We start from the raw sequence: 25,722 nt of genomic DNA, 5'->3' as shown, positions 1-25,722 counted from the left end.
AGAGGAGAGCTGTGTTACTATCCTGCTAGACGCTAACGCCCGCAGACACATGGGCGCACGTAATCGCATACACGTAAGTACGAACATACGCACGCACAAAGTACACACAGACACACTTATGCGAACAACAATGACCGTAAACCGACATACTCGCACACTTACACACACACAAATACACTTGAGTGAATCCCAACAATAATGAACTTAGTTAGCGTCAGGTGAAAGCACCACCCTCACCTGCAGCAGTTGTTGTTCCCACACATGAGCACCTCTCGTCCCCCGCAGCAAATAGTGCAGTATGACTGGTAACCATCGTCATCATACTGATACGCACATTCTAGAAAGCAGTTCTGGGACACAGCAGTGGAGAAATGATTTGAGCTTTGTTGTGTCGCTCTAGAAAGTTGAATCTACAAGTTAAATCAATCATTTGTCAAATATTATGAACAGAACAACAAGTAACAATTAGAAATGCGCTACTCAATACGTGTTTGTGTTTTGGTAACAGAGAGCTTTAACGCTAGAAAAGAAGGGCGGATCATGTGGACGCCAAACTAATTAACATTTTTTAAAGTCATTTCCCTCCCCCAGTCTTCGACTTGTCCTAAATAAGTGTATATAACACTGTCGTTGTTAGAATCTTAATGAACAGAATTACTGTTATAAGCAGGTTTAGCAGGACATGTCATTTTCCCCCTCATTCACCACAAGTCAGCTTACGCAGCTGATGGCCCATTGAAACTACACCTAAACTATATTGAAACTAATTTTCACACATATAATCATAGAGTTAGCCTAAAGACAAGATTAAATGGACAAAAGTCTGATGGGTACCAATTGTCAAATTGTACATGAAGAGATGGACCAGCACAGCTTGGAATTGACCCAGAGTCAGGGAAACGGGAGCGCCAAAATCAAATCCTCCAACAGAGTCGCATACAGCTAAAACAATTTGATTTCTATATAGTATCAGAAAGAGCAGATTCTGCAGTTCCTAAAACACTTACCTTTGTCAAGAAACTAAAAACATTTAAGGAGGTGAGTTCCATTTCAATATATCCCTTTTTCCAAGAATAACCGCTGTTCCATGCATTCAACACATGAGCACTCGCGGCAGCATTGCTCAGGCTACTAAGCTAAGACTAGGAACAAAATACCACTTAAAACATGCTATTCTGTGCTTTTGAAATACATTTTCTTATTTCCATAATGTTTCTTAAGACCTGCCAAAAGGAAATAACGAATGTAACTGTTGAATTGTTGTGGTTTTAGTCGTTTTTCATTTTTACATTATAGCCTACAATAACATTAAATCATGAAAATGCTATTGAGCTAACATAGGCTAATGTGATTAGCATGAGGTTGTAAGTAACAAGAACATTTCCCAGGACATAGACATTTCTGATATTGGCAGAAAGCTTAAATTCTTGTTAATCTAACAGCACTGTCCAATTTACAGTAGCTATTACAGTGAAAGAATACCATACTATTGTTTGAGGAGAGTGCACAGTTATGAACTTGAAATTGTATAAATAAACCAATTAGGCACATTTGGGCTGTCTTGAAACAAAATTTTGAACAGAAATGTAATGGTTCATTGGATCAGTCTAAAACTTTGCACATACACTGCTGCCATCTAGCGGCCAACATCTAAATTGCATCTGGGCTGGATTAATACATTATGGCCTTTCTCTTGCATTTCAAAGATGGTACAAAAACAAAACAAAAAAATGCATGTTTTTTTCTTTATATTATCTTTTTCCAGATCTAATGTGTTATATTCGCTTACATTAATTTAACATTTCCACAAACGTCAAAGTGTTTCCTTTTAAATGGTAACAAGAATATGCATATCCTTGCTTCAGGTTAGATTTGGGTATGATTTTGGGTATGTCATTTTAGACGAAAATTGAAAAAAAAGGGGCGGATCCTTAAGAGATTAAAGTTGGGCCTAAAGCAGAGCTGGAGCCTAGAGGGGAGCTAGACCTGGCCCGTATATATCAAGGAAAAGGGAATACCTAGTCAGTTGCACAACTGAATGCATTCAACCGAAATGTGTCTTCTGCATTTAACTCAAACCCTCTGAATCAGAGAGGTGCGGCGGGCTGCCTTAATCAGCGTCATTGGCGCCCGGGGAACAGTTGTTGTTGGGGGTTAACTGCCTTGCTCAAGGGCAGAACGACACATTTTTCCACCTTGCCGGCTCGAGAATTCGAAACAGCGAGCTTTCGGTTACTGCCCCAACGCTCTTAACCGCTAGGCTACCTGCTGCCCTCTAGGATCAGGTCCTACCTGTCCATGTAATCATCTCAGAGTAGGAGTGCCGATATAGGATCAGGTCCTACCTGTCCATGTCATCATCTCAGAGTAGGAGTGCCGATATAGGATCAGGTCCTACCTGTCCATGTCATCATCTCAGAGTAGGAGTGCCGATATAGGGTCAGGTCCTACCTGTCCATGTAATCTTATTCATTGTGATCCAAAAGGCTAAACCGATCATCCTGCTTGAGAGGCTTGATACATACACCCCAGAGCTACAGACCTCATGGCCTACAGCTAGCCCTGACTCAATAGCCTTAATGGCCTCCTCTTCCATCCTTACCTTACAGCTTTGGCACATTCCTCCAGCAAATAGAGGGTGTTCACGGGAAACATTCAAACTTCCACAGGAGATGCAGATGTCTGCGGAGAAAGACAGAATGTAATTAGTGCAAGCCAGAGATGCAGTGGTAAGCAAACAAATGGGTAAACCCTGACCGCCGATCAAGATACGCTACTAATAGGTGCACTACGCTACTTTAGCATAATAGGTGCACTACACACAAAAGAAAAAGATGTGTAAACAACATTTAAAAAATGTACCCTCCACTAAACCACTAGGCAAGCTAACAGGAGGTTTAAAAACCGCACTACTTTGAATCAAACCTCGGATTCAATAGACATATTTGAACAGCTGTGAGAGGAATGTACATTTCATAAGGAAAGCTAATATGCTTTGAGGACTCATATAAAATAGCCACGTTCTTTCGTTTGCTGCCTACTGAACATGACCCTGGCTGCCTGAACACAGAGACAGACCACTTACCTTCTATGCTTCTGCATTTCTGTCTCACTTCATACACAAGTCTCTCTGGAAATACAGACAGGAAAAAAAAAAACACGGTTTCAGATCAGGATATGATTTGAATGTTTGTTGCTATACATCTTTGCAGATTACATCTTGGAGAGATAAAAAAGCTGCAGGCATACTCCCTCTTACCCCTACTTCACCATTTGCTTTTAAGATATTACATGTGTTTTTTTTTGCCAATATAAAGTGTATTATAACGAGAGTTAGGCTGAGTACATTCATAGAACATACATAAGAGATCCAGTGTTACATAACATTTACCAGATACATAACATATAACACCTACATTTGTTAACAGAATTGACCATGTTAACCCTAGTACTAAGCACCTGCTAACCTGTCTTTCACAAACAGTCTCTCTTTCACTCTCACACACACCCCTGAACTAAATCTCCATGAGGGGGAGCGATATAGAGGTCACAACCCCTATTTAACCTAATAAAAAAAGCAGTCTTACCTCTCGTCCCCTCGTCAATCATCTCCTTGACCTTGGGTTTCTCGGCTGCAGTGCTTTTGCGAGGCTTTTTGGCTGGAGGGGGCGTGTAGGCTGCCGCCTCTGGCTCCACCCACACGTCAGGGTACACCTCCTTATATGGGTTGCGCTCCTCTGGTGGGCGGGACATATCAGTAACACAATAAACAACTCAGATAACCAGACAAAACCAGACTCTTACCAAAAGACTACCAAAGACAGGTAGGGGAATGCTGGATAAAAAGGGTGGAATTGATCTGGCAACTGAAGGGACATTCCCCTACCATTGGGCCCTCGAGCCCCACAACAATACTTTCGTTGTTCGCTATAACATGGATAACAAAATGTCTTTATAATGTGTTTTTTTGTCACATACACCAGATAGGTGTAGGGAAATGTGTTGTTTTACAGGGTAAGCCATAGTAGTATGGCGCCCCTGGAGCAAATTAGGTTTAAGTGCCTTGATCTAGAGCACATTATCAGATGTTTCACCTTGTCGGCTTGGGTATTCAACCAGCAACCTTTTGGTTACTGGCCCAGCGCTCTTAACCGCTAGGCTACCAACCTGTTATAAGCTCCTTATGCCTTTCGGTGACTCTAAGCTTAGGTGATTCCCAATGTATTCCAGTCCCTCCAGGATTCCGCGATTCTGCGATCGCATAATTCAATGCAAAATCAACCAATCAGCGCATATTATGTGAGAGCTGGCAATGTTGACCAATCCCCACACTTTTAGGGCATAAAAGGGTCCAATCGAAAGCGGGTTTGTAATTTTGACCAATTACTGCAGTGTCACTGTGGAAAATGGCCCAAATCCAAACACATGTCAACAAAGTTTTTTCCCCCTGGCCTGTCAGTGTAGTCACATGTGAATATGATGGGTGATTGTTGATGGCTGACAGGCAGTACAATGAACAGAAATCAATCTCATTTGCCAACAAAAATAGCAGCTAAAGACCGTGCAAAACAATTTCCAAATGTTTTTGGAAACGAGTTGAAAGTTGAAATCAGCAAAGCATATGAGAATGTCAGAACAGTTCCCATATCAGCAGCAGATCACCATGACTGAAGTGATAGCAGGGAAGACTGTGGCAAGCACTGAAAGAATCAAGATGAGTGGCGTTTTACTCAAACTTTTACTCCGCTAACCTTGGCTTTAGTAGGGTGGTCGGTACTCTGCTCTCCCCGGTCTGTCTATGGAGAGCGCTGCTCAAAACACTGAGTGCACTTTGTCAGCTTTGCCGTTTTAAACTCTCTGTAAAACTTAATACGGATCACGAAAGCACAATCTTTCTGGATTAAAAAAAAATATGGCAATACTGTTTTAAAAGTACATATCAACCGCAATACACTCTTTTTACGTTTTCTGTTCTTTATCTCCCTTACGACCCTTTCAGAAAAAAATCACAATCAAGTATTTTGAAGACAATTTATGTGAAAGAAATATCGATCCTCAAATGGAAAGTGATTGCTCAGCTTTGAATCACTTTTTTTTGAGAGAGAGAGTGTGAGTGCGAATGGGAGGTGCATCTCATGTTGATAGCAAGCCCCAAGCCTGATGGAGAGGAGAGGATGTGGAGTGAATGTGTGAGTGGATTATGACAGAGCTGTTTGTTCAGGAAAATAAACTAAATTGAGCACTTCAGATGTTTCTAATTGTTTTTGTATTATGTATTCTGCTTAAATTCGTCCTAAAACTAGCACATTACTTTTTATTGGTTTATATGAAATTAAGGTGAGAAAAAAAAAAACATCGCAAAATGTATCGCAGAATTTCATAAAATTTGCCGCTAAATCAAGCATTTTTGGCCGCAGAAATCACCCCCAAAAATCCTGGAGGGACTGGTATTCATTACAATTAAATGGCAAATAAACATGAAACTTAAACTTACCTTCTGGTGGCTCTAGGCCCTTGGGCCCGGTGGGTTGGAAGCCTGTCTTAGCCCACTCTATCATCTGTTTGCTCTGTAGATCCACTGACTTGGAGGTGTCTGTCTCATCGCTCTCCGGACACGCTATAAAGGCTTTGCCTGCTCGGGTGCTGGCCACCTGCAGAGGAACATGACCAGTCATTGTTGTCATCATTTCATCACCTGTATGTACAATCAACTCCAACATTATTGGCACCTCGATAAAGATGAGCAAAAAAGATTATATAAAATAAATAATAGAAACACTTATCTATATTGTATGCTAATTTTGAAATTATATTATTTTATACTGCTTAACAAGTAATACGTTTTTTCTCTCAAAAAGAACAGGGGTCAAAATTATTGGCACCCCTGTTCTCAATACTCCGGCATTCTCCCCTTGCAAGGATAACGGCACTGAGCCTTGTTCTAAAATGTTTTATGAGTTGGAGAACACATTGGGAGGGATCTTAGACCATTCCTCCATACAGAATCCTTCCACATCCCTTGATATGCCCTTATGGACTGCCCTCTTCAATTCAAACCACAGGTTTTCAATGGAGTTCATCAAAATCCAGAAAGAAATGGTTAATTGACCACAAAATCAATATTTGGCATAGCCATGTCAGTTTCCTGGACTTCAACTCCATTGAAAACCTGTGGTTTGAATTGTAAAGGGTAGTCCATAAGTGCAGACAAATGATATAAAGGATCTGGGAAGATTCTGTTTGGAGGACTGGTCTAAGATCCATCCCAATGCGTTCTCCAATCTCATAACACATTATAGAAAGAAAGCTCAGTGCCGTAATCCTCTCAAGGGGAGGATGAACAAAGTATTGATAACAGGGGTGCCAATAATTTTGACACCTATCCTGCTGAGAAAATACAATATTAAACAAAATCTCTTTCCCTGAGTAATTTTATTAGTATAATAGAACATACTTGTATATATTTTTTGATCATATAATATTCAGTATTTAAATTATACAGTCTTTTTTTGCTCTTTATCAAGGATGCCAATAATTTTGGAGTTGAATGTACGAAAATACACAGTGTACAAACCATTAGGAACACCTTTCTAATATTGAGTTGCACCCTCTTTTTCCATCAGACCCGCCCCAATTCGTTGGGGCATGGGCTTTACGAAAGCGTTCCACAGGGATGCTGTCACATGTTAACTCCATTGCTTCCCACAGTTGTGTCAAGTTGGCTGGATGTCCTTTGGGTGGTGGACCATTCTTGATACAGATGGAAAACGATTGAGCATGAAAAACCCAGCAGCGTTGCTGTTCTTGACACACTCTAACCGGTGCACCTGGCACCTACTACCATATCCCGTTCAAAGGCACTTAAATCTTTTGTCTTTCCCATTCACCCTCTGAATGGCACACATACAGTGGGGCAAAAAAGTATTTAGTCAGCCACCAATTGTGCAAGTTCTCCCACTTAAAAAGATGAGAGAGGCCTGTAATTTTCGTCATAGGTACACGTCAACTATGACAGACAAAATGAGAAAGAAAAATCCAGAAAATCACATTGGAGGATTTTTTATGAATTTATTTGCAAATTATGGTGGAAAATAAGTATTTGGTCACCTACAAACATGCAAGATTTCTGGCTCTCACAGACCTGTAACTTCTTCTTTAAGAGGCTCCTCTGTCCTCCACTCGTTACCTCTATTAATGGCACCTGTTTGAACTTGTTATCAGTATAAAAGACACCTGTCCACAACCTCAAACAGTTACACTCCAAACTCCACTATGGCCAAGACCAAAGAGCTGTCAAAGGACACCAGAAACAAAATTGTAGACCTGCACCAGGCTGGGAAGACTGAATCTGCAATAGCTTGGTTTGAAGAAATCAACTGTGGGAGCAATTATTAGGAAATGGAAGATATACAAGACCACTGATAATCTCCCTCGATCTGGGGTTCCACGCAAGATCTCACCCCGTGGGGTCAAAATGATCACAAGAACGGTGAGCAAAAATCCCAGAACCACACGGGGGGACCTAGTGAATGACCTGCAGAGAGCTGGGACCAAAGTAACAAAGCCTACCATCAGTAACACACTACGCCGCCAGGGACTCAAATCCGGCAGTGCCAGACGTGTCCCCCTGCTTAAGCCAGTACATGTCCAGGCCCGTCTGAAGTTTGCTAGAGAGCATTTGGATGATCCAGAAGAGGATTGGGAGAATGTCATATGGTCAGATGAAACCAAAATAGAACTTTTTGGTAAAAACTCAACTCGTCGTGTTTGGAGGACAAAGAATGCTGAGTTGCATCCAAAGAACACCATACCTACTGTGAAGCATGGGGGTGGAAACATCATGCTTTGGGGCTGTTTTTCTGCAAAGGGGCCAGGACGACTGATCCGTGTAAAGGAAAGAATGAATGGGGCCATGTATCGTGAGATTTTGAGTGAAAACCTCCTTCTATCAGCAAGGGCATTGAAGATGAAACGTGGCTGGGTCTTTCAGCATGACAATGATCCCAAACACACCGCCCGGGCAACGAAGGAGTGACTTCGTAAGAAGCATTTCAAGGTCCTGGAGTGGCCTAGCCAGTCTCCAGATCTCAACCCCATAGAAAATCTTTGGAGGGAGTTGAAAGTCCGTGTTGCCCAGCGACAGCCCCAAAACATCACTGCTCTAGAGGAGATCTGCATGGAGGAATGGGCCAAAATACCAGCAACGGTGTGTGAACCTTGTGAAGACTTACAGAAAACATTTGACCTGTGTCATTGCCAACAAAGGGTATATAACAAAGTATTGAGATAAACTTTTGTTATTGAGCAAATACTTATTTTCCACCATAATTTGCAAATAAATTCATTAAAAATCCTACAATGTGATTTTCTGGATTTTTCTTCCTCATTTTGTCTGTCATAGTTGAAGTGTACATATGATGAAAATTACAGGCCTCTCTCATCTTTTTAGGTGGGAGAACTTGCACAATTGGTGGCTGACTAAATACTTTTTTGCCCCACTGTACATAATCCATGTCTCAAAAGTCTCATGGCTTAAAAATCCTTCTTTAATCTGTCTTCTCCCCTTCATATACACAGATTGAAGTGACATCAGTAAGGGATCATAGCTTTCACCTGGATTCCCCTGGTCAGTCTAAGTCATGGAAAGAGCAGGTGTTTGTAATGTTTTGTACACTCAGCAGGTATTATCAGCATCAATCATTACTACAGAGCAGACCTTCTCGGAGCAATTTTAGAGGACTTGAGGCCTTTTTCAACAGTCTATCATTTTGAAAGGTGCTGACTAGCAGTATCTTTCAGCACACAAAGCTGGTTTACATGACATTATCACACTTGAATTACAAGCATTAAAACCAGATTCCAATACAGTTCTAGTTGTGAACTGGTTGTAATGACGTAGTTTCAAACCAGTTTAGCCCGCTGGGATTGAATGGGACTTGACCGAATGCATGTGAATGAGACATAATGAAACTTAGCCCAGTACTGACCTGAAGCACCTCGTAGATGGCTTTCTTATACATGGGCTGCTTGCTGTAGGTGGGCTGGTGGAAGGCGTTGGAGAAGGAACTCAATGGCAACAGTTTCTCTACACACACCTGTAGGAAAAGTGTAGCCACAGATGAACAACTGAACTTAGTAATTTCTCATTTCATTTGTTGAACAGAAAATTCTGTTTTAATGGGTCGTGTTCAGTAGGGCACATGGTAGCAAAATATTTTAAAACGGAAACCAAAAATGACTATTCCTTATTGGACAATTAATCCAGGTAGTCCTTCCCAGTTCCATTCTGTTTTCATATGTTTGGTGCCTACTGAACACAACACTGGTGTGCTGTTTTACAGTTTTTTACTCACCACAGAGAATTTTCCGTCACCGAACCACATGACCCATCGTGTCCCCTCGGCAGCTCGGCTGCGTCCGGTCATCCACCAGGAGACAACACGACCAGGCCACCAGGAGAACCCCCTCAGCTTCCCCCACACCAGCTCCCCAATGCTGAAACCACGCCCATCCTACAAGACAACAACAACAGTAAACAACAACACAAGGAGAACCCCCCCAGCCTCCCTCACACCAGCTCCCCAATGCTGAAACCACACCCCTCCTACAGGGATGATGTCATCACATATACATACTAATACATACCGACTTGCCTAGTTAAATAAAGGTTAAATTAAAACACATTTTTTGATTAAATAAAACATTTTCCTTATCAATCTACACACAATACCCCATAATGACAAAGATAAAGCAGGTTTTTTAGCAAATGTATTACTAATAAAATAATATCTTATTTACATAAGTATTTCAGACCCTTTACTATGAAACTCGAAATTGAGCTCAGGTGCATCCTGTTTCCATTGATCATCCTTGACATGTTTACAACTTGATTAGAGTCCACATGTGGTCAATTCAATTGATTGGATAAAATATGGAAAGGCACACACCTGTCTATATAAGGTCCCACAGTTGACAGTGCATGTCAGAGCAAAAACCAAGCCATGAGGTCCAAGGAATTGTCCATAGAGCACCGAGACAGGATTGTGTCGAGGGACAAATCTGAAGAAGGGTACTAAAACATTTCTACAGCAATGAAGGTCCCCAAGAACACAGTTCTTAAATGGATGAAGTTTGGAAACACCAAGACTCTTCCTAGGAGCTGGCCGCCCAGCCAAGAACCAAATGGTCACTCTGACAGAGCTCCAGAGTTCCTCTGTGGAGATGGGAGAAACTCCCAGAAGGACAGCATTCCACCAATCAGGCCTTTATGGTAGAGTGGACAGACGGAAGCCACTCCTCAGTAAAAGGCACATGACAGCCAGCTTGGAGTTTGCCAAAAGGCACCTAAAGGACTCTCAGACCATGAGAAACAAAATTCTCTGGTCTGAAGAAACCAAGATTGAACTCTTTGGCCTGAATGCCAAGCGTCACGTCTGGAGGAAACCTGGCACCATCCCTACGGTGAAGCATGGTGGTGTCAGAATCATGCTGTAGGGATATTTTTCAGAAGCAGGGACTGGGACACTAATCAGGATCAAAGGAAAGATGAATGGCGCAAAGTACAGAGAAATCCCTGATGAAAACATTACCCTAGAGTGCTCAGGACCTCAGACTGTGGCGAAGGAACACCTTCCAACAGGACAACGCAGGAGTGGCTTCGGGACAAGTCTCTGAATGTCCTTGAGTGGCCCAGCCATAGACCGGACTTGAACCCGATTGAACATCTCTGGAGAGACTTGAAAATAGCTGTGCAGCAATTCTCCCCATCCAACCTGACAGAGCTTGAGAGGATCTGGGAGAAACTCCCCAAATAAAGGTGTGCCAAGCTTGTAGCATCATACCCAAGAATCAAGGCTGTAATCACTGCCAAGGCAGTTCAACAAAGTAGTGAGTAAAGGGTCTGAATACTTATGTAAATGTGATATTTCAGTTTAAATTGTTTTTATAAATTTGCAACAAAAAAAAACAGTTTTTTGCTTTGTCATTATGGGGTATTGTGTGTAGATTGAGGATATATTTTTTAGAATAAGGCTGTGACGTGACAAAATGTGGAAAAAGTAATTGTGTGTCTTGTGTTTACCTCGTACTCGGGCTCAGTATCAGCTGTCTTGGGTGATGTCTTGTCACCTCCTGCCATAGCGACAGGTTCAGGTGTGGTGGCCACCGTCGGGGACGCTGGGTCCGTGGGCTGCTGTTGTTGCTGCTGCTGCTGCTGCTGCTGCTGCTGCTGTTGTTGTTGGTTGTGTGTGACTACTGACACTTCTTCTTTCTGTTGTGGCTCAGGCTCCATCTCCTCATGGTCCTCCATTGAGTTCATCACTGACACCAGCAGGGCCTTTTTCTCTGCCTGAAACACCATAGAGTACAGGAAGAGGTCAGTTCTCTCTGCCTGAAACACCATAGAGTACAGGAAGAGGTCAGTTCTCTCTGCCTGAAACATACTCAGATTGACCCCAGGCAGGGGAGATGTCAATCTAATATAATATGTATTCCATTTAGCAGATACGTTTATCCAAAGTAACTTACAGTACACTCTTAGAAAAAAGGGTTCCAAAATGGTCCTTCGGCTGCCCCATAGTAGAAGCCTTCTTGGTTCCAGGTAGAATCATTTTTGCTTCCAGGTAGAACCCATTTGGGTTCCATGTAGAACACTCTGTGGAAAGGGTTGTACATGGAACGCAAAAGGGTTCTCCTATGGGGACAGTCGAAGAATGTAGTGTAGTTTTTTCAAAAAGTGTAGTGTGGGCACAGAATTACATATAGAAACTACTTTCTAAAATGTGTGTGCATACATTTTTTTGTATGGGTGGCCAAGTGAGAAACGAATCCACAACTCTGACATTGTAAGTGTCATGCTCTACACACTAAGCCATAAAGCGATGATGAGGAAGCTCCATATACATTTAAAATACTCTCGTGGAGTAATGTCAATCAGAAATCTTCTGACAATAAGACATGTAATGAAACACATTTCTTAATGTATTTTATACTGAACAAAAATATAAACCAAACACAACATGTAAAGTGTTGGTCCCATGTTTCATGAGCTGAAATAAAAGATCCCAGAAATGTTCCATACACACAAAAAGCTTATTTTTCTAAAATGTTGTGCACAAATTTGTTTACATCCCTTTTAGAGACTACTTTTCCTTTGCCAAGATAATCCATCCACCTGTCAGATGTGGCATATCAAGAAGCTGATTAAACAGCATGATCATTACACAGGTGCACCTTGTGCTGGGGACTATAAAAGGCCACTCTAAAATGTGAAGTTTTGTCACACAACACAATGCCACAGATGTCTAAATTTGAGGGAGCGTGCAATTGGCATGCTGACTGCAGGAATGTCCACCGGAGCTGTTGCCAGAGAATTTAATGTCCATTTCTCTACCATAAGCCGCCACCAACGTCACTTTAGAGAATTTGGCAGTACATCCAACCAGCCTCAAATCCGCAGACCATGTGTAACCACACCAGCCCAGGACCTCCACATCCCGCTTGTTCACCTGTGGGATCGTCTAAGACCAACCACCCGGACAGCTGATGAAACTGTGGGTTTGCACAATAAAATAATTTCTGCACAAACTGTCAGAAACCGTCTCAGTGAAGCTCATCTGCGTGCTCGTCATCCTCACCAGGGTCTTGACCTGACTGCAGTTCGGCTCTTCATGGATGAATCCCGGTTTCAAATGTACCCGGCAGATGGCAGAGAGTGTATGGCGTCGTGTGGATGAGCGGTTTGCTAATGTCAACGTTGTGAACAGAGTACCCCATGGTAACGGTGGGGTTATCTTATGGGAAAACAAACTACGGACAACAAACACAATTGCATTTCATTGATGGCAATTTGAAAGCACAGGGATACCGTGACGAGATCCTAAGGCCCATTGTCATGCCATTCATCCGCCACCATCACCTCATGTTTCAGCATGACCCTATGTCGCAAGGATCTGTACACAATTCCTGGAAGCTGAAAATGTCCCAGTTCTTCCATGGCCTGCATACTCACCAGACATGTCACCCATTGAGCATGTTTGGAATGCTCTGGATCTACGTGTAGGACAGCGTGTTCCAGTTCCCGCCAATATCCAGCAACTTCGCACAGCCATTGAAGAGGAGTGGGACAACATTCCATAATCAACAGCCTGATCAACTCAATGCGAAGGAGATGTGTCGCGCTGCATGAAGCGAATGGTATTCGCAGCAGATACGGACTGGTTTTCTGATCTGTGACCAACAGATGCATATCTGTATTCCCAGTCATGTGCAATCCATAGATTTGGCCCTAATTTATTTATTTCAATTGACTGATTTCCTTATATGAACTGTAACTCAGTAAAATCTTTTAAATTGTTGCATGCAACGTTTTATATTTTTGTTCAGGGTACATCCTGTGTAAACATAATGCTAACCTGTATGAAGGTAAAAGGAATCTAAAATAGTTCAGTGTCCAGCACTAGTGACTGTTCACACAATACAAAAAACACATAGTGTACTTCCTGTAGTGTAGAGAGCACTGCTATCTGCGCACCAATACCAAAATCAAACGTATCTGTGTAGCTGGTGGCTCCCGGCAGTAGAGGAAGAGTTCATTGGGTTTGTGGTACCTGACACTGAAACATTAGGTCAATCACACAGAGGACGAGCAAGCGGGGCCCAGACATGACTTAAGCCTCTCACACTAAATCCCCAACAGCTGCACTCATCCTACTGCAGTCTGCCTCTCTCTCTCTGTCTCTCCCGGTTTCTCTCTCTCACTCTCATACACACACGTGAATGCCCTTCACAGCTGCACTCATTCCATCGCTCTGGTCCAAAATCTTTCTCAGGTTTCTCTCACACGCATGTGTGTGTGTGTGTGTAGAGGGGTAGGGGCAGAGGAGGGAGAGGAGAGAGAGGGCTGGGAACAAACCCTAAACCCCCATCTCAGCGGCCTCAGTGTGCCTCTCTCCCTCCATACAGTAGGCCCCGAGGGGGAGGGGGTGAGGGTGGGAGGGCCCTTGGAGGGCCGGTGGGGCAGAGCAGAAACATGTGGTGTTCAATCAAGAGGCTCTGCTCTAGTTTATAAATATCTTCTGTACAGTAGAAGTAGTGGACGACTGCCCGGTTCAAAGCCCTCCTCAACCATATGTGTTAGAGTTGGCTCAACTCCAGGAATGCAGGAGGCCGGGGATGAGGTGTGTATAGGAGAGAAAAGGTGTTTGTTTGTAAAAACACTGTTTCTTTCTAACTCTATGATATAATTCCCTTTTTTACTATGTTTTATTGAACACGCGAGTCGGGGGATGAGCCGAGTATAGAATCAAACACACTGATTCAAACAAACTTCTGAATCGAACACTCTGATTCAAACAAACGGATTCAAACAAAATCTCAACCTGTGATCTTCTTACATTGATACAATTTTACTACATTTTCTTGTGCAGTCAAAGAGTTGCGTTGGTGCCAAGAGCATTCATGCCAAGTCAAATCTGTTAATACAACTGTACTGTGTTTACAGTATGACACAACAAAGGAAACTCTGCTAATCATTGACTGGAAAAAGGAAAAAAATTAAAAAGTAACTGAGTTCAATAGGTTCAGACTCAATGCTAATGTAGCAGGCCATCTGTTGGGACATTAAGTAAGCATACCACCCTGTATCACACTGCTGGCTTGTCTCTGAAGCTACGCAGGGTCGGTCCTGGTCGGGAGACCAGATGCTGCTGGAAATGGTGTTGGAGGTCCAGTAGGGTCACTCTGGTCTAAGGAGATCCCCAGGGCAGTGAAGGGGACATTGCCCTGCGTATGGCGCTGTCTATCGGATGGGATGTTAAAATGGGTGTCCTGACTCTCTGTTGTCGCTCAAGATCCCATGGCACTTGCCGTAAGAGTAGGGGTGTTAACTCCGGTGTCCTGGCTAAATTCCCAATCTGGCCCTCACACCATCATGGCCACCTAATCATCCCCAGCTTCCAATTGGCTCATTCTATCCCCCTGTAATTCTCCCCCATCTTACGAGTAAAATAAGGGTCAATAAGTTCAGGGTGGATTTCAAAGAAAGTGAGGAAAATCCTGTAGCCTAATGTGGTGGCCATTTTGGCAAGTTTGGGGGAGTAACTGCTCTCTCCGGGTTGCTGCTAGTGGGTTATTTATCTTCAGAATCAATGGAAAACTGACTCTACCAAAGGCTGGTGGGGGAGGAGTAGAGTACAGTGGCTATAAGAACCAGATATTTGTCTCTGGCCTTTTTCCCAGTTGTAAATGCCCCCTTTTGAGGGCCTCTCTCTCGTATGAGTGCAGCTACAGCAGGCAGGCAGCCTGCAAGACAGGCTCGCTAGAGCGAAGGAGGTAGTAGAGAGAAGAGACAATGCAGTATTTATCATTGAGACACGCTGCCACTGACAACCTCAGAAATACCAGCTAGCAGCACCTACAGCGACTTCAAGAAGTATTCACACCCCTTGTCTTTTTCCACATTTTGTTGTGTTACCGCCTGAATTTAAAGTGGATTAAATTAAGGTTTTCTTGTCACTGGCCTACACACAATACCCCATAATATCAAAGTGGAATTACGTATTTAGTAATTTTTTACAAATTAATAAAAACCTGGAAAACTGAAACGTATTGAGTCAATAAGTATTCAAATCCTTTGGTATGGCAAGCCTAAAAAACATTTTCTTAACAAGTCACATAATAAGTTGCATGGACTGTGTGCAATAATGGAGTTTAACATGATTTTTTTAATGATTACCTCGTCTCTGTACCCCACACATAAAATTATCTGTAAGGTCCCTCAGTCGAGCACTTATATAGTTTAATGGCTGTGAAAGGAGAACTGAGGATTACATTGTAACATTGTAGTTACTCCACAATACTAACCTAAATGACAGAGTGAAAAGAAGATAGCCTGTACAAAATAAAAATATTCCAAAACATGATTCCTGTTTGCAACAAGGCACTAAAATAATATTGCAAAAAATGTGGCAAAGCAACTCACTTTTTGTCCTGAATACAAAGTATTGGGCAAATCCAATATAACTCATTCCTGAGTAGCACGCTCCATATTTTCAAGCAAAGTGGTGGCTGCATCATGATATGGGTATGCTTGTAATTGTTAAGGACTAGGGAGTTTTTTAGGATAAAAAAATTGACGGAATGGAGCAAAGCACAGGCAAAATCCTAGAGGAAAACCTGGTTCAGTCTGCTTTCCACCAGACACTGGGAGATTAATTTGCCATTCAGTAGGGCAACAACCTAAAACACAAGGCCAACTTTACACTGCAGCTGCTACCAAGAAGACAGTGAATGTTCCTGAGTGGCCGAGATACAGTTTTGCCTTACATTTGCTTGAAAATCTATGGCAAGACTTGAAAATGGTTGTCTAGTAATGATCAACAACCAAGTTGACAGAGATTGAGGAAATTTGAAAAGAATACAGCTGTACAAAGCTCCTAGAGACTTACCCAGAAAGACTTACCCAGAAAGACTCCCAGAAAGCTGTAATCACTGCCAAAGGTGATTCTAACATGTACTAACATGTACACCCCTACTTATGTAAATTACATATTTCTGTATTTCATTTTCGATACATTTGCAAACATTTCTAAAAACATGTGTGTGTAGATGGGTGAGAGCAAAACAAATATTTAATACATTTTGAATTCAGGCTGCAACACAACAAAATGTGGAATAAATCAAGGGGTATGAATACTTTCTGAAGGCACTGTATGTGCCATGTCAGAGATAACCACAGAAAATGACACCATGCATGGATACTAAAAATAAAACCACTCTATTTAGTAAATGTAGCTTGCTAGGAAATGGTACATTTGATGTTCAAAAGAAGCTGAGTATGCATATCAAATCAAAACAAATCAAATTGTATTGGTCACATACACATGGTTAGCAGATCTTAATGCGAGTGTAGCGAAATGCTTGTGCTTCTAGTTCCGACAGTGCTGTAATATCTAACAAGTAATCTAACAATTCACCAACTACTACCTAATACACACAAATCTAAAGGGATGGAATAAGAATATGTACATATAAATATATGGATGAGCGATGACCGAGCGGCATAGGCAAGATGCAATAGATGATATAAGATACAGTATATACATATGAGATGAGTAATGTAAGATACGTAAACATTATTAAAGTGGCATTGTTTAAAGTGACTAGTGAGTCTCAATGTAGGCAGCAGCCTCTCTGAGTTAGTGATTGCTGTTTAGCAGTCTGATGGCCTTGAGATAAAAGCTGTTTTTCAGTCTCTCGGTCCCAGCTTTGATGCACCTGTACTGACCTCGCCTTCTGGATGATAGCGGGGTGAACAGGCAGTGGCTCGGGTGGTTGTTGTCCTTGATGATCTTTTTGGCCTTCCTGTGACATCAGGTGCTGTAGGTATCCTGGAGGGCAGGTAGTTTTCCCCCGATGAAGCGTTGTGCAGACCGCACCACCCTCTGGAAAGCCTTGCGGTTGAGGGCGGTGCAGTTGCCGTACCAGGCGGTGATACAGCCCGACAGGATGCTCTCGATTTTGCATCTGTAAAAGTTTGTCAGGGTTTTTGGTGACAAGCCAAATTTCTTCAGCCTCCTGAAGTTGAAGAGGCGCTGTTGCGCCTTCTTCACCACACTGTCTGTGTAGGTGGACCATTTCAGTTTGTCTGTGATGGGTACGCCGAGGAACTTAACTTTCCACCTTCTCCACTGCTGTCCCTTCGATGTGGATAGGGGGGTGCTCCCTCTGCCGTTTCCTGAAGTCCACGATCATCTCCTTTGTTTTGTTGACGTTGAGCGAGAGGTTGTTTTCCTGACACCACACTCCCAGAGCCCTCACCTCCTCCCTGTAGGCTGTCTCATCATTGTTGGTAATCAAGCCCACTACTGTTGTGTCATCTGCAAACTTGATGATTGAGTTGGAGGTGAGCTTGGTCACGCAGTTGTGGGTGAACAGGGAGTACAGGAGGGGGCTGAGCACGCACCCTTGTGGGGCCCCATAATGTACTATACACACTGTACTATACACCGAACGTATCTGAAATATACAGTAGTCTATTTGACAGAAAATAAGGCAAACATAGGCAACAATGGAGAACCTATTAACTATACTGAACAAAAATATAAAACGCAACATGCAACAATTTTAAAGATTTGACCGAGCTACTGTTCATATAAGGAAATCAGTTAATTTAAATGAATAAATTAGGCCTTAATCTACGGATTTCACGACTGGGAATACAGATTCAAATCAAATTTCAAATCAAATCAAATGTATTTATATAGCCCTTCGTACATCAGCTGATATCTCAAAGTGCTGTACAGAAACCCAGCCTAAAACCCCAAACAGCAAGCAATGCATGTGAAAGAAGCACGGTGGCTAGGAAAAACTCCCTAGGAAACACTCCCTAGAAAGGCCAAAACCTAGGAAGAAACCTAGAGAGATTGTCACCGATCCCTCCAGAACTTTCATTACGCACACCTGTCCCCTATTCCCACTGATTAGTACTTGTATAAGTGTGCCCGTTGGTTCCATTGGGCTGTCGATTATTGTTACTATGTCCGATGGTGCGTGTGAGTACCTGTGCTGTGTGTTTTGGGCTTTCGTGCCCTTGTGGATTGCGCAGATGATTACGGGTCTCGTCCCGTGTCATAATCATTGTGCGCTGGTGTTATTTATTCGAGGTACTCCTCGCTCTTTTGTTTGGGTTTCAACCCTGTGTTTTTGTTACGTGTTTGTTTGGTCTTCGTCCCCGTGCCTTAACACAGGATGCCGTAATTTGGGGTATAATAAATAAATAAAAATACACATTCCTGTGTCTGTCTCCCGAATCTCTCCATGCCAATGTGACACAGATATGCATCTGTTGGTCGCAGATAACTTTTTAATGATAAGGGCATGGATCAGAAAACTAGTCAGTATCTTGTGTGACCACTATTTGCCTCATGTAGCGTGACACATTTTCTTCACATAGAGTTGACCAGGCTCTTGATTGTGGCCTGTGGAACTCCTCTTCAATGGCTGTGCAAAGTTGATGGATATTGGCGGGAACTGGAACACGCTGTCGTACACGTAGATCCAGAGCATGCCAAACATGCTCAATGGGTGACATGTCTGGTGAGTATGCAGGCCATGGAAGAACTGGGACATTTTCAACTTCCAGGAATTGTGTACAGATCCTTGCGACATGGGACCGAGCATTATCATGCCTAAACGTGAGGTGATGGCAGCGGATGAATGGCACGACAATGGGCCTCAGGATCTCGTCACGGTATCTCTGTGCATTCAAATTGCCATCGATAAAATGCAATTGTGTTCGTTCTCCGTAGCTTACGCCTGCCACTACCATAACCCCACACCACCATGCGGCACTCTGTTCATAACGTTGACATCAGCAAACCGCTCAACCACACAACACCATACATGTGGTCTACGGTTGTGAGGCCGGTTGGACGTACTGCCAAATTCTCTAAAAACAACATTGGAGGCAGCTTATGGTAGAGAAATTAATATACAATTTTCTGGCAACAGCTCTGTTGGACATTATTGCAGTCAGCATGGCAATTGCACGATCCCTCAACTTGAGACATCTGTGGCATTCTGATGTGTGACAAAACAGCACATTTTAGAGTGTCCTTTTATTGTCCCCAGCACGAGGTGCACCTGTGTAGTGATCATGCCGTTTAATCAGCTTCTTGATATGCCAAACATGTCAGGTGGATGGATTATCTTGGCAAAGGAGAAATGCTCACTAACAGGGATGAAATACACATTTGTGCACAACACTTCTGGGATCTTTTATTTCAGTTCACGAAACATGGGACCAACACTTTATATTTTTGTTCAGTGTACTATCTGTACCTGGGTGTGATTGCGTTATGAGTTAGTTTAATGGTGAAAAAGCCTTCCATTCCTCTGACTTACTTCCTGACTGTAGACATGTCGAGGACACAATAGAAGGGAAACTTCTCACGTCTTTGTAGTTCTGTACACCATGATACCCCCAGCGCAACTACATGGTGATAGACTGCAAAGTCAGGCAATAAGAACTGCTACTCATTCATAGACTGGCTCTGTTACAGTTTCCATGTATGTGTACTGTACACCAATGGCTATGCTTTTCTTACTTATACCAAGGGCTATGTTATTACTGCAGTAACTACAGTGTTACTACAAAGGTAGCGGAGCAGCTTCATGTCTAGTGTTACCAGCTTAAATAACTAAAGGGCTGACCTAGTCATTTGTCTCACACAACATCCTCCTACACAACTGCACATTTTCTTGGAATGATATCTATCTGTATACTATATGACAGACTAGCTTTGTATTTGCAAAGCTATAGACACAACAATCTTTTTTCCACACATGAAGAAATCAATGGAGTTTCCCAGAGAGATGTGAGGTAGCATTATAGTTCACAGACATTAGGATCATAAGATCCTGAACTGTGATCCAGAAAGCTGCTTTCAGGCTGGAAATGAACCCTTAAAATGCTTCAACACACAGATTAAGAGAGCGGAATCTCGTGTAGCAATGTGGCAATAGAATTCATTAGCTCAGATCTTTGCCATTATGCCCGACAATGGCTGTGTGTTTTTATTACTGACCCGGGGGGGGGTCACTCACACACACAATCACATGCGCACACGTAAAGCCCCCCCCCTCCCAACACACAGCGGGTCACACATCCAGAAAGACGCCACCTGGTCCCCATTGTATTAGGTCTTTTTAAGAGACAATTAGGAATATTACAGGGTCAGTCATGAATATATAAACATAGTTCGCTATGAATCCACAAGTGGCATTCTTAAAGCTGCCTCCTGAGGAGCTTGGTTAAATGACTTTAAAAATAACTTGAAAAGCTTTTAATCATCTTAAAAGGCGTTTCCATTAAGACATTTTACCATGTAAATGTAAAGTATTCATGTACGCGATTAATCAGGAAAAAAAAACTTCCATACACAATTCTATAGATCTATAGAATTACAACAGTCTACAACAAATAAGGGGATTAGAAAAGTGTTATTCTGGTGTGTTTTAAGGGTAACTTAACCACTGATAACACATGGGATGGGGGGGTGGGGCCTAGTAGTGAACTTTCTCCCAGTTCAACTGGTTCAGTTATTCAATCACCACAATCAAAACTTCCCTGCTGCAAACTATATGTCAGAACATGTATAATGTATGTATAACTATTCAAATCTATAATGGATGTGTGATCGTGTACATACACATGCAATGTATTGTATAAGCATGTAGCTTATCTAAACAGAAAAAAAACCTGACTAACACAAGTGATATAACATGTACAGTAAGAAATAACTCTTACTGCCACTGCTGTTAAACAGAAAAAACTCTTACTGCCATCGGTGTTAAACAGAAATGACAAACTCTTACTGCCACTGCAGTTAAACAGAAATAACTAACTCTTAGTGCCACTGCTGTTAAACAGAAATAACTCTTAGTGCCACTGCAGTTAAACAGAAATAACTAACTCTTACTGCCACTGCTGTTAAACAGAAATAACTCTTACTGCCACTGCTGTTAAACAGAAATAACTAACTCTTACTGCCACTGCTGTTAAACAGAAAAAAACTCTTAGTGCCATCGGTGTTAAACAGAAATGACTAACTCTTAGTGCCACTGCTGTTAAACAGAAATAACTAACTCTTAGTGCCACTGCAGTTAAACAGAAATAACTAACTCTTACTGCCACTGCTGTTAAACAGAAATAACTAACTCTTACTGCCACTGCTGTTAAACAGAAATAACTCTTACTGCCACTGCTGTTAAACAGAAATAACTAACTCTTACTGCCACTGCTGTTAAACAGAAATAACCTCTTACTGCCACTGCAGTTAAACAGAAATAACTAACTCTTACTGCCACTGCTGTTAAACAGAAATAACTCTTACTGCCACTGCTGTGAAACAGAAATAACTAACTCTTACTGCCACTGCTGTGAAACAGAAATAACTAACTCTTACTGCCACTGCTGTTAAACAGAAATAACCTCTTAGTGCCACTGCAGTTAAACAGAAATAACTAACTCTTACTGCCACTGCTGTTAAACAGAAATAACTAACTCTTACTGCCACTGCAGTTAAACAGAAATAACTCTTAGTGCCACTGCAGTTAAACAGAAATAACTCTTACTGCCACTGCTGTGAAACAGAAATAACTAACTCTTACTGCCACTGCTGTGAAACAGAAATAACTAACTCTTACTGCCACTGCTGTGAAACAGAAATAACTCTTAGTGCCACTGCAGTTAAACAGAAATAACTAACTCTTACTGCCACTGCTGTGAAACAGAAATAACTAACTCTTACTGCCACTGCTGTTAAACAGAAATAACTAACTCTTACTGCCACTGCTGTGAAACAGAAATAACTAACTCTTACTGCCACTGCTGTTAAACAGAAATAACTCTTAGTGCCACTGCAGTTAAACAGAAATAACTAACTCTTACTGCCACTGCTGTGAAACAGAAATAACTAACTCTTACTGCCACTGCTGTTAAACAGAAATAACTCTTAGTGCCACTGCTGTGAAACAGGAAACACCTTCTGCACAAACACCGCTCTGGATCACGTTCTTCCCATCTCAAAAAAACTTTCTTCAAGCATGAGCACTTTTTCTCAGCACTTCTGCAAATCACTGTGCTCTCACTTTCCGTTTTTTTAAAGTGACGGTTTCCCTTTAAGCTGCTGAGGGAGAGCAGATGGTCTCTAGTGGAAATACCTTAAATCAGCATATTCCCCTCGCTGTACGCGGGCTAATCTCTCATGCACACTAACCACCACCGTGTTATCGAACAAATAATGCAATGCACATACCCATACACGCCAACACACGACCCTTTAAATCCAATGTAGGGCTGCAATTTTTTACCCCCCACTCGGGGTAGAGGAGATTGCTCAAAAAAAAGAAGAGAACGAAGCATGAACATTTCTTTGTCTGGGAATTCAGGGTCAGGTGACTGCCGACAGGAATTCTGGTTGGCTAGAGAGGACTTGCAAAATGTTGGCGGAGAGCCAAGAGGCTGTCTTGCAAGCAGGGCTGGAAATTTGCAGCAAACCTCATCTTCACAGAGTTCACTTCCATAGCTGGGGCTGGGGGAGGGGTTAGGAGAAGAATGAGGGGTGGGAGGAATGAGAGAAATGTCCACTGTAACACAACGAAAGGCACATAAAAACGAGTGATCGTTTCTCTCGCTCTCTCTCTGCGAAAGCGGAAGAAGAGAGCAGAAAGGGATTCTTCCCCTTTAAGCTAACCCTTTCAGTTAAGAAATCTCCTCTTCCTCTCCTCCTCCTTCCCTCGTCAGCTCTAGCAGCACAGTGAACCTGATGCCCTGTCCCCAGCAGCAACAACACAGTCAAACCAGCAAGCTTCTTTACCTTCTCTGTTAAGTCCTGAGCACAGGGCTGCAATGTCACCACTACAAATGCATCCTTATGGAATTATATCACCAAAAAAAATGTAATGTTCTCAATAATAAAATACTGACTATTTCTTCTTACACATGCGTATTTATGTGCAGTGTCCTCTTATGTCATCTTGTGATTTTTTTAATCCTTTAGGTGAAAGAAAAACACCCTTTGAGTTGCTTAGCCCCAGCAGCCTGTTTCTCTGGTTCTTTACGGCGTTTCACTCGTGAGACCCCAGCATGTCCTGCTAATTTGCCAATATTTCCCCCCACCAGACACTTTTATGGGTTCTCCCCAAGCCTGCTCCAATGGCAGAACTGAGTACTGGAGGGGGGGAGGAGACAGAATGGTAGGCCCCATCTTGTTGCCATGGACACAGCCACTCATTATGTAACAGTGAGTCTCAGTACATGTTCCTGACATGAAGGAGGGAGGGAGGGAGGGAGGGAGGGAGGGAGGTAAAGAGAGAGGAGAAGGGAGGGAGAGAGAGAAAAACAGAGAGACAGAGAGAGCGAGAGAGAGAGAGAAAGAAAATGAGCAAGAGAGAGTGATAGAGAGAGAGTGATTTACAAGGATTTATGACATATTGTTTTTGGAAGGAGATATGAATGATCTGAAATGAAATCACACAATCACTACATGTTCCTGATGTGAAGGAGGAGGGGGGAGGGAGAGAGAGAGAGAGAGTGAAGAACAAACACCATTGTAAATACAACCCATATTTATGTTTATTTATTTTCCCTTTTGTACTTTAAATGTTTGCACATTGGTACAACACCGTATATTGCCAAAATATGACATTTGAAATGTCTCTATTCCTTTGGAACTTTTGTGAGTGCAATGTTTAGTGTTCAGTTTTGATTTTATTTATGATCTATTTCACTTGCTTTGGCAATGTAAACATATGTTTCCCATGCCAATAAAGCCCTGAATTGAATTGAGAGAGAGAGAGAGAGAGAGACATTTACAAGGATTTACGACATATCGTTTTGGGAACGAATTATGAATGATCTGAAACACACAACCTGAACAAGCTGTAGAGTACATTGTCACATCAGGTTAGTAGGGTGCTGTGTAGTCACATTCAGGCGGAGGCATGTTTAAATAAATGCAATAGCCTATTATAGGGGTGTACCATACTACTGCAATATTAACTACACTGAGTGGACAAAACATTAGGAATACCTGCTCTTTCCATGACATTGACTGACCAGGTGAATCCATGTGAAAGCTATGATCCCTTATTGATGTCACCTGTTAAATCCACTTCAATCAGTGTAGATTAGGGTTGAATGGCGGGAACCCGGCTACTGAGACTCACCGGCGTTTACTGCCCAAAACAACTCTCTTCTCCCGAGATAAATAACTGTGAGAAACCGGTCAATTATAATACATTATTTATATGAACAGCATGGCGTAAAATGGAACTGTTTAATGACATGCAATGTCTAAATCTGGCTTGATGAATCAACGCACAGGGTGGGGACAGACCATCTCAGTACGGAGCGCAGTTCACAATGCATGTGGACCAATCATCTCATCATGGTCACTTTTTTTTCTTGTGACAGGCAGGCCTACATTTGCTGCAGTACAGCCTATGCTACAGTAATATAAAGACTGAATGCACGTCTAATTTACACAGCTCCATCTGGCTTTTGGGGGTCACCTTGTTTTTTAATTGTAAAGATTATTTCATTGCAGCTGCAGAGTTTTAAAACAGCCTATCGTTGCATGTGCTAGCACTCTCGCAAGTATTTCTATCTCTCCATCAACTCCATTCAAATTCCATTCAACATAGATCATCTTGTTCTAGATTGATATATAGCCCTATATATAGATATCCTAGCCTACCTCTTTCAGGTAATACATTCAAAGCAGTATTATATTAGCCTTATATTTAGCAAACTAATGATGGGTTACGCATAATAAGCGACTAACTTCTAGCCTCTGTCTCTTGCGCAATCCCCTGCGCTCTACAGGCCTCCTTAAAAAAGGCTCCTTAGCTCTTGAAGTCCCATGCAGGAAAAGCTAGACTACAATCGCTTCATACTCGTCACCAAATCCACTGGCTCCAGGTCATCTACAAGTCTCTGCTAGGTAAAGCCCCGCCATTATCTCAGCTCACTGGTCACCATAGCAACACCCACCCGTAGCACACGCTCCAGCAGGTATATCTCACTGGTCACCCCGAAGGCCAATTCTTCCTTTGGCTGCCTTTCCTTCCAGTTCTCTGCTGCCAATGACTGGAACGAACTGCAAAAAATCTCTGAAGCTGGAGACTCATATCTCCCTCACTAGCTTTAAGCACCAGCTG

General features: G+C 42.3%; 1 protein-coding gene across 4 annotated transcripts in view; it reads right to left on the bottom strand.

Moving 5' to 3' along the window:
- LOC106603656 (DNA (cytosine-5)-methyltransferase 3A) overlaps nt 1–25,722 on the bottom strand; it is a 77,561-nt gene that overhangs the window by 8,494 nt on the left and 43,345 nt on the right. For all 4 annotated transcript variants that reach the window (XM_014197582.2, XM_014197592.2, XM_014197601.2 and 1 more), the window contains 8 exons: nt 11,081–11,347; nt 9,354–9,512; nt 8,988–9,095; nt 5,495–5,651; nt 3,588–3,737; nt 3,086–3,130; nt 2,603–2,682; nt 238–350 (listed from right to left, as the gene is read on the bottom strand). In XM_014197582.2, the coding sequence (XP_014053057.1) occupies nt 238–350; nt 2,603–2,682; nt 3,086–3,130; nt 3,588–3,737; nt 5,495–5,651; nt 8,988–9,095; nt 9,354–9,512; nt 11,081–11,347 (1,079 nt within the window). The remainder of the gene's footprint in view (nt 1–237; nt 351–2,602; nt 2,683–3,085; nt 3,131–3,587; nt 3,738–5,494; nt 5,652–8,987; nt 9,096–9,353; nt 9,513–11,080; nt 11,348–25,722) is intronic.

The sequence above is a fragment of the Salmo salar genome, chromosome ssa01, assembly GCF_905237065.1.
Source record: "Salmo salar chromosome ssa01, Ssal_v3.1, whole genome shotgun sequence".
Lineage (NCBI taxonomy): Eukaryota > Metazoa > Chordata > Actinopteri > Salmoniformes > Salmonidae > Salmo > Salmo salar.
Note: the sequence above shows the minus strand (reverse complement) of the source record. Positions and strands in the feature narration are given on the sequence as shown.